Source organism: Anopheles maculipalpis, chromosome 3RL, assembly GCF_943734695.1.
Source record: "Anopheles maculipalpis chromosome 3RL, idAnoMacuDA_375_x, whole genome shotgun sequence".
Taxonomy (NCBI): domain Eukaryota; kingdom Metazoa; phylum Arthropoda; class Insecta; order Diptera; family Culicidae; genus Anopheles; species Anopheles maculipalpis.
Window position 1 is genome coordinate 27625534 of NC_064872.1, and position 8931 is coordinate 27634464.

An 8931-nucleotide genomic window follows, 5' to 3' on the forward strand; every position below is an offset into this window, starting at 1 on the left:
AATCCGGGTGCGGTGCATGTTACTAAAACTCAACCAGTCAAAGTTTCGGTTTGATTCCCAAGATAAAGCACAAGTGTAATAAAATGCAGTGATTGTAATATTCGTTGATTATTTGGCGATGATATTTTCTTTTCGGAGTGCCGCTCATGATTGTTTTCTTTCAGTGTTTGTTTTTAAAGATTAAGATTAAGAGCTTTACAGTAGGATAGAGTTTGTGTACACAAATAATTTCTTTGGCGTACAGCAAGACCGATTTTTCATTTGATTTGATTTTCCAAACTTGTGTGACAAGAAACAAAAAAAATCTAGCCACCATTTTTCTAAATTAACGGCAGTCCCTCATTAATATATTTGTACTGAGCAGGTCATGCTACGTTTTTGGCTATAATTTTGGTGAGCATAGATTGATGTGGTGTACTACGGTGTATTTTTCTGCATGGTATAAAAAATTCTTTAAGAAATTAAACAGCAATTATTGTCGTTCTTCCTAAAATTAATTTTTTTTCGTATTTTTAATTTTGATATCTCTTGAGCCGGCTGATCGTATTTTAACCAACATTTGTGAATTTCTTGAGCCGCTTTCGTAAGGTCACAGAGGCGTCGGTCTTCAAACGGCAGGCTCGAGGTACACATCCCATCCGGACCGTTCCCCAGCAGTGAGGACTGACTATCCAACAATGTGGTATCAACAAATCTAGTAAGCCATTCGATGACTGGCGTGACCAAGAAGTTCGTTAAGCCAAACAGAAGAAGTTACAGATTTAATCTAGATAAAATTCAAGGTAAACAATGGCAATTCAGGACTTTCTGAAGTTGTAATGCCAAGGAAAAAGAAGAATTAAGAGATTTTCTTGATATCTGGTAACAAAGCAAAAATAAACTTTTTATTTACACCATGTGTGATAAATTTTTTTTGTGATAAATAAAAACCCGTGGATTTAACGTGAGATTTTGCCTTTTTATTTCATTTTTTTACATCTAACAAGCGAATTACTTGTCAGTTGTTCGAATTTAGTTAATTTTGTTTGCGTGTGTGCTTGTAATCGAAATAAAACATTTTTGCTGCTGTGTACTCTGTTCGATATCGTCTTACTGAGTTCCTGGTGCCGGCTCAACGTTGAAAGCGTTCTGGTTGACGGTGTGTCCAGCGAGTGGAGCATCATGTACGGCACCGGGCGTGGCGGCGACATAACGAGCTTCAGACTTGGCCAAAACAGCGGCAGCGGGCTGTTCAACGACAACGGTTTCAGCCGGAGCGACGGCAGCAACGGGGGCAGCCTCAATCACTTCCGAATCCGACGAGTACACGGTTGGGACTGGAGCGACCGCCTTGTATTGCGTCACTGGAGCAGCGGCGTAGGTAACGGCCGGTGCGGAGTACGAAACGGCCGGAGCAACGTAAGAGACAGCTGGCGCAGAGTAGGTGGTCACAGCCGGAGCCGAGTAGCTAACGTACTTCGGGGCAACGTTCTGCTGTACGACGGTCTTTTCGGCCGGAACCGAGTAGGCAGTGACGACTGGTGCCGAGTAAGCGACAGCCGGGGCAACGTTCTGCTGGAAGGTGGTGTAGGTAGTTGGTCGCACGTTGTAGGTGGTGACAGCCGGCGCAGCATAGGCTACAGCTGGAGCGGCCGAGATGTATTTCTGCTGCACGTAAGTCGTTTCTGGGACGGAGTAAGCGGTGACGGTTGGGGCAGTATAGGCCACGTTCGACGTAACGTATTTCGGAGCCACGTTTTGCTGAACGACGGTCGTTTCCGGGGCGGAGTAGACCACCGGAATTACAGCACCCTGGGCGACGGCCAGAGCCATCATGACTACAGCTGCGATGCACTGGAAGAGAACGAAAAAATTGTTCAAATGGGTTCCGAAACAGCAAACCCGGTGAAGAATACCGATCGCTTACCTTCATGATTGCTGGGCTTGGTTTGTGGATGAGGTTGTCCAAACTGTGTAAAGATCGATTGAGTTGTGATCGAATCTCAGCTAGGCTGTGCGGTTTATATACGTGGGATCCCTATTCTTCTTTCCTGTCCGAAAAAACCTCCCTTGCCAAAACTGGATTATTCCATAAACAAAAAGGTTAATTGTGTCTTAAAAGACCATTTTTTATTAGATGACTTGATTGGGGTGGGTTCAATGGAAAGGAAGTAACAAACACTCGATAAAGAACGTACAAAGGAACGAAAAGAGAATAACGAACATACATGAGCGCGCGGTGACAACCCAGCGCAGGGATTAGCGCAGCCACAGCCGAAAATAAATTCACTCATGCATGTATGTCTGTATGTATGTATGTACATCGTGGATGGATTGGATGACATTTAGAAAACATATTTGGTAACTGGAGCGGTAGACAGATACTTGTTGTATCCCTGTCCGTAACTGCCATAGTTCCACAGACCATTATCGACGACTTTGGTAGCGACGACTGGGGCAACTAGCTTGTTGTATCCGAGACCGTATCCGCTGGAAAGCACCGGAGACACCAGCTTGTTGTATCCCAGTCCATAGCTGTTATCAACGACCTTGGTGGTGACGACTGGTGCGACCAGCTTGTTGTATCCTAGTCCGTAGCTGTTATCAACGACCTTGGTGTATCCCAGTCCGTAGCTGTTATCGACGACCTTAGTAGCCAGCACCGGAGCAACCGACGGATATTCGACCACATTCTTCACTGCTGGATAGGAACTGTAATACGATGGGTAGGAGTACTTGTCCACAGCTGCTGGCAGACCGTACCCGAACGAAGAGCCAACGACTACCTTGGAGAGAGGAAGTCCATAGCCATATCCCTGGTAGGACAAATCGTCACCGTATGGCAGGTAAGATGCCTCAGATGCAGCGACGAACGCTACAGCCATGATTGCAATGAAGAACTAGAAAGCACGAGACGATCGTTAGAACACAGTTGACCAAATCGAAATGAATTTTCGAATGAGCTCACCTTCATGTTGGTTGATGTAGTGTTAGAATCGTTGTGCGAATACTGATGTCACTAACATCGATGGTCGCATCTTTTATAACGCCACATACCGGAAGAGTAAAACGAAAGGAAAACTCCATTCGCAAGGTCGTAATTTGGGGCGGAAAACGTGTCACTTTGGTTTCGTTATAAAAGCAGACGATAGTTGGGTCAAACAATCACAGTTCACTTGCAACGTTTTCGCGATCGAATCCAATCAATCGGAGCACTCAACTGTAAACATGAAGGTGAGTTTTGATAGAGCATTTGTTGTGTTTATTGATTACGATAACCAGGGAATGTATTTGTTCTTTTGTCTAGGGATTCATCGCGATCACCGTCCTAGCTCTGGCTGCTGTCTCCAACGGATCATACCTGCCAGCAGTGCAGTCGGTTCTACCGTACTCCTACAACTCAGGACTGTACGGCCTGAACGGTTATGACGGTCTTGGTCATTACTCTGGACTCGCTGGACTGGGATACTCCTCGGTGCTGGGTCATGGACTGTCGTACCCGTACTCGGCCGCTCTTCCATACTCTGTCTACAACAACGGTCTGTACGGAGGATACTACGGCGCCAAGGTCGCTCCAACTGTGGTCCAGGCTAACGTCAACACACTGAAGTCGGTTAGTCCTCTGGGTCTGTACGGAGAATACTACGGCGCAAAGGTCGCTCCTACTGTGGTTCAGGCCAACGTCAACACTCTGGATCTGTATGGAGGATACGGTGTAGAGCACGGATACGGTCTTGGTCACGGATACGGCTACGGATACAACAACTACCTCCCAGTTCAGGCTCATACTGCGAAGTACGTTGCTGCCAACCCGGGAGCCGTCCATGTGGCTCCTCTCCCAGGACATCTGGTCAACCAGAAGTCGATTGTGGCGTAAATGAATGTGATAATGATCAATGGGACATGCAATTGTAAATAAATAGACGATTTTAGCGGCCAAATCACACTGAAAATAATACTGTCTTTATTCTTCATTTTATCAAAATGTTTGCGGTTATGCTCCCTTGAAAAACAAAACATCGAAAATACATAATTCCTTTACATGAATTCTCAATACGTGTGTGTGTAGTACAGTTTTTGTGAAACATAATTAATGTATCCCTAAAATATCCAAGTAATTTGTTTCATCGTGGCATGGAAAGTTACAAAGTTGTCTTGTTTTTGTAACTAGCTTTACACCAATATATGATTATTTTGAGGGTTTAATACTCCTCTTCTTTTTCTCCTTCTTGGCTTAGCGACCATAAGGTCCCGCCGGCCATCAAATGGCTTACTAAACTCTCCGATACCACGTAGTTGTATAGTCAGTCCTCACAACGGCGGGACAGGTCCGGATGAGAATTAAACCTCGGTCCTGCCGTTTGAAGACCGGCGCCGCTGTCGCCTATACCACCAGGCCACTCCTATGGTTTAATACTCTGTTTTGTTGAATTGTACGTCAAACAATCGGTACATTACATATTATTTTTGAGAGATTTTCCAGTTCCTCTTTCATAAATAAAACCACCAACAAGATTCGTTGTTTTCAGGATCGTTCAATCCATGTTACTGAGCTTTTACTGCGATAATAAGTTAAGTTTACAGAGTTCCTGGTGCTGGTTCAATGTTCAACGACTTCTGGTTAACGGCATGTCCAGCCAGAGGAGCCTCATGGATAGCACCTCGGTTGGCGGCCACATAACGAGCTTCCTTCTGGACCTGAGCGTAGACAGTCGGAACGGCCTGGACATAGTTACCGTGGTCGTAGGCGTAGGCTGTCGGGGCAGCATAAGCAACTGGGGCAGCCTGGACAACAGTGCTTTGGGCAGCATAAGAGATAGGAGAAGCAGCATAGGTGGCAACCGGAGCAGCATAGGTGGCCACTGGAGCACCATAGGCAGCGGCCGGAGCGACACTGGCGTGGCTGGCGTAGGTAAAGGCCGGGGCAGAGTAAGCGGTGACGTACTTCGGAGCCACGTTCTGCTGGACCACGGTGGTCGATGGAACGCTGTATACGGTTGGGACGGCGTATCCGGCTTGGGCGGTGGCGACCAAAGCGACCATGACTACAGCTGCGATGCACTGTGGATGGACAGGAAGAATTGAACGGTTAGTTGGGATTGATTCGCTTTCAAAGGCTGGCGAAATCCTTCAATTACCTTCATGATTGCTGGATGGAGGTTTGGGATTGATGCTGATATGCGATCGAGTCGAAGATCGTTCTAGTTCTGAATGATTCGAGTGCAGAGATGTCTTTTTATACCAACAGCAGCAGTGGACGATCACGAATCTAATCCCAAGTGAATGGCCAAACTAGACCAACAACAAAAAATGCAATCACCAAAAAGCAACGGACACACTTCTCCCAAATGCACGACGAACGATCAGACAAAGAGAACGAGGAAACAAGGCTTGAGTTAACATTCATACGTCATTGATCGGAGTCGGAGCCGGTTTATTAAAACAATATTATTTACACATTTACAACACATATTTGGCAACTGGAGCGGCCGACAGGTACTTGTTGTATCCCAGTCCGTAACTGCCATAGTTCCACAGACCATTATCGACGACTTTGGTAGCGACGACAGGAGCGACCAGCTTGTTGTATCCGAGACCGTATCCGCTGGAAAGCACCGGAGACACCAGCTTGTTGTATCCCAGTCCATAGCTGTTATCAACGACCTTGGTGGTGACGACTGGTGCGACCAGCTTGTTGTATCCTAGTACGTAGCTGTTATCAACGACCTTGGTGTATCCCAGTCCGTAGCTGTTATCGACGACCTTGGTGGTCAGCACCGGAGCTACCGACGGATAATCGACCACATTCTTCACGGCTGGATAGGAACTGTAATACGATGGGTAGGAGTACTTGTCCACAGCTGCTGGCAGACCGTACCCGTACGAAGAGCCCACGACTACCTTGGACAGAGGAAGTCCATAGCCATATCCCTGGTAGGACAAATCGTCACCGTATGGCTGGTAAGATGCCTCAGATGCAGCGACGAACGCTACAGCCATGATTGCAATGAAGAACTAGAAAGCACGAGACGATCGTTAGAACACAGTTGACCAAATCGAAATGAATTTTCGAATGAGCTCACCTTCATGTTGGTTGATGTAGTGTTAGAATCGTTGTGCGAATACTGATGTCACTAACATCGATGGTCGCATCTTTTATAACGCCACATACCGGAAGAGTAAAACGAAAGGAAAACTCCATTCGCAAGGTCGTAATTTGGGGCGGAAAACGTGTCACTTTGGTTTCGTTATAAAAGCAGACGATAGTTGGGTCAAACGATCACAGTTCATTTGCAACGTTTTCGCGATCGAATCCAATCGGATCAGAGCACTCAACTGTAAACATGAAGGTGAGTTTTGATAAAGCATTAATCGTGTTTATTAATACTGACAACCAGGGAATGGATTTGTTCTTTTGTCCAGGGATTCATCGCGATCGCCGTCCTGGCTCTAGCCGCTGTCTCCAACGGATCATACCTGCCAGCAGTGCAATCGGTTCTACCGTACTCCTACAACTCAGGACTGTACGGCCTGAACGGTTATAACAGTCTTGATCATTACTCTGGACTTACTGGACTGGGATACTCCTCGGTGCTGGGTCATGGGCCTTCCTACCCGTACTCGGCCTCTCTTCCGTACTCTGTCTACAACAACGGTCTGTACGGAGGATACTACGGCGCCAAGGTCGCTCCAACTGTGGTCCAGGCCAACGTCAACACACTGAAGTCGGTTAGTCCTCTGGGTCTGTACGGAGGATACTACGGCGCCAAGGTCGCTCCTACTGTGGTTCAGGCCAACGTCAACACTCTGGGTCTGTATGGAGGATATGGTGTGGAGCACGGATACGGTGTCGGTCACGGATACGGCTATGGATACAACAACTACCTCCCAGTCCAGGCTCATGCTGCGAAGTACGTTGCTGCTAACCCAGGAGCCGTCCATGTGGCTCCTCTCCCAGGACATCTAGTTGACCAGAAGTCGATTGTGGCGTAAATGAATATGATAATGATCAATGGGACTTACAAGTGTAAATAAATATTGAGTTACGTAAAATACAAGTACTCCTACCCATCGTATTACAGTTCCTATCCGGCCGTGAAGAATGTGGTCGATTATCCGTCGGTAGCTCCGGTGCTCGCCACCAAGGTCGTTGATAACAGCTACGGACTGGGATACACCAAGGTCGTTGATAACAGCTACGGACTTGGATACAACAAGCTGGTCGCACCAGTCGTCACCACCAAGGTCGTTGATAACAGCTACGGACTGGGATACAACAAGCTGGTGTCTCCGGTGCTTTCCAGCGGATACGGTCTCGGATACAACAAGCTGGTCGCTCCTGTCGTCGCTACCAAAGTCGTCGATAATGGTCTGTGGAACTATGGCAGTTACGGACTGGGATACAACAAGTACCTGTCGGCCGCTCCAGTTGCCAAATATGTGTTGTAAATGTGTAAATAATATTGTTTTAATAAACCGGCTCCGACTCCGATCTATGACGTATGAATGTTAACTCAAGCCTTGTTTCCTCGTTCTCTTTGTCTGATCGTTCGTCGTGCATTTTGGAGAAGTGTGTCCGTTGCTTTTTGGTGATTGCATTTTTTGTTGTTGGTCTAGTTTGGCCATTCACTTGGGATTAGATTCGCGATCGTCCACTGCTGCTGTTTGTATAAAAAGACATCTCTGCACTCGAATCAATCAGAGTTAGAACGATCTTCGACTCGATCGCATATCAGCATCAATCCCAAACCTCCATCCAGCAATCATGAAGGTAATTGAAGGATTTCTCCAGCCTTTGAAAGCGAATCAATCCCAACTAATCGTTCAATTCTTCCTGTCCATCCACAGTGCATCGCAGCTGTAGTCATGGTCGCTTTGGTCGCCACCGCCCAAGCCGGATACGCCGTCCCAACCGTGTACAGCGTTCCATCGACCACCGTGGTCCAGCAGAACGTGGCTCCGAAGTACGTCACCGCTTACTCTGCCCCGGCCGTTACCTACGCCAGCCACGCCAGTGTCGCTCCGGTCGCTGCCTATGCTGCTCCGGTTGCCACCTATGCTGCTTCTCCTATCTCTTATGCTGCCCAAAGCACTGTTGTCCAGGCTGCTCCTGTTGCTTATGCTGCCCCGACTGCCTACGCCTACGACCATGGTAACTACGTCCAGGCCGTCCCGACTGTCTACGCTCAGGTCCAGAAGGAAGCTCGTTATGTGGCCGCCAACCGAGGTGCTATCCATGAGGCTCCTCTGGCTGGACATGCCGTGAACCAGAAGTCGTTGAACATTGAACCAGCACCAGGAACTCTGTAAACTTAACTTATTATCGCAATAAAAGCTCAGTAACATGGATTGAACGATCCAGAAAACAACGAATCTTGTTGGTGGTTTTATTTATGAAAGAGGAACTGGAAAATCTCTCAAAAATAATATGTATTGTACCGATTGTTTGACGTACAATTCAACAAAACAGAGTATTAAACCATAGGAGTGGCCTGGTGGTATAGGCGACAGCGGCGCCGGTCTTCAAACGGCAGGACCGAGGTTTAATTCTCATCCGGACCTGTCCCGCCGTTGTGAGGACTGACTATACAACTACGTGGTATCGGAGAGTTTAGTAAGCCATTTGATGGCCGGCGGGACCTTATGGTCGCTAAGCCAAGAAGGAGAAAAAGAAGAGGAGTATTAAACCCTCAAAATAATCATATATTGGTGTAAAGCTAGTTACAAAAACAAGACAACTTTGTAACTTTCCATGCCACGATGAAACAAATTACTTGGATATTTTAGGGATACATTAATTATGTTTCACAAAAACTGTACTACACACACACGTATTGAGAATTCATGTAAAGGAATTATGTATTTTCGATGTTTTGTTTTTCAAGGGAGCATAACCGCAAACATTTTGATAAAATGAAGAATAAAGACAGTATTATTTTCAGTGTGATTTGG

General features: G+C 46.7%; 4 protein-coding genes and 2 pseudogenes across 4 annotated transcripts; 3 read left to right on the forward strand and 3 right to left on the reverse strand.

The window, feature by feature from the left end:
* Nucleotides 1-1089: 1089 nt before the first annotated feature.
* On the reverse strand, nucleotides 1090-2324 carry LOC126560515 (cuticle protein 16.5-like). The gene is made up of 3 exons (XM_050216474.1): nucleotides 2302-2324; nucleotides 1907-1949; nucleotides 1090-1833 (listed from the first exon to the last, which is right to left on the reverse strand). The coding sequence occupies exons 1-3, from the start codon at nucleotides 2322-2324 to the stop codon at nucleotides 1090-1092; spliced, it is 810 nt and encodes a 269-aa protein (XP_050072431.1).
* On the reverse strand, nucleotides 2269-3066 carry LOC126565364 (uncharacterized; annotated as a pseudogene).
* Nucleotides 3067-3094: 28 nt separating this feature from the next.
* LOC126565454 (uncharacterized) lies at nucleotides 3095-6972 on the forward strand. Its single transcript, XM_050222635.1, has 2 exons — nucleotides 3095-3213; nucleotides 6403-6972. The coding sequence occupies exons 1-2, from the start codon at nucleotides 3208-3210 to the stop codon at nucleotides 6970-6972; spliced, it is 576 nt and encodes a 191-aa protein (XP_050078592.1). The 5' UTR covers nucleotides 3095-3207.
* On the reverse strand, nucleotides 5386-6181 carry LOC126565366 (uncharacterized; annotated as a pseudogene).
* Nucleotides 6973-6991: 19 nt separating the features above from the next.
* LOC126560516 (uncharacterized) lies at nucleotides 6992-7482 on the forward strand. The gene is made up of 2 exons (XM_050216475.1): nucleotides 6992-7006; nucleotides 7039-7482. Exons 1-2 carry the CDS (start codon nucleotides 6992-6994, stop codon nucleotides 7426-7428), a joined length of 405 nt encoding a protein of 134 aa, XP_050072432.1. The 3' UTR covers nucleotides 7429-7482.
* A 262-nt stretch (nucleotides 7483-7744) lies between these two features.
* On the forward strand, nucleotides 7745-8309 carry LOC126560517 (adult cuticle protein 1-like). The gene is made up of 2 exons (XM_050216476.1): nucleotides 7745-7750; nucleotides 7828-8309. The coding sequence occupies exons 1-2, from the start codon at nucleotides 7745-7747 to the stop codon at nucleotides 8287-8289; spliced, it is 468 nt and encodes a 155-aa protein (XP_050072433.1). The 3' UTR covers nucleotides 8290-8309.
* Nucleotides 8310-8931: the final 622 nt, after the last annotated feature.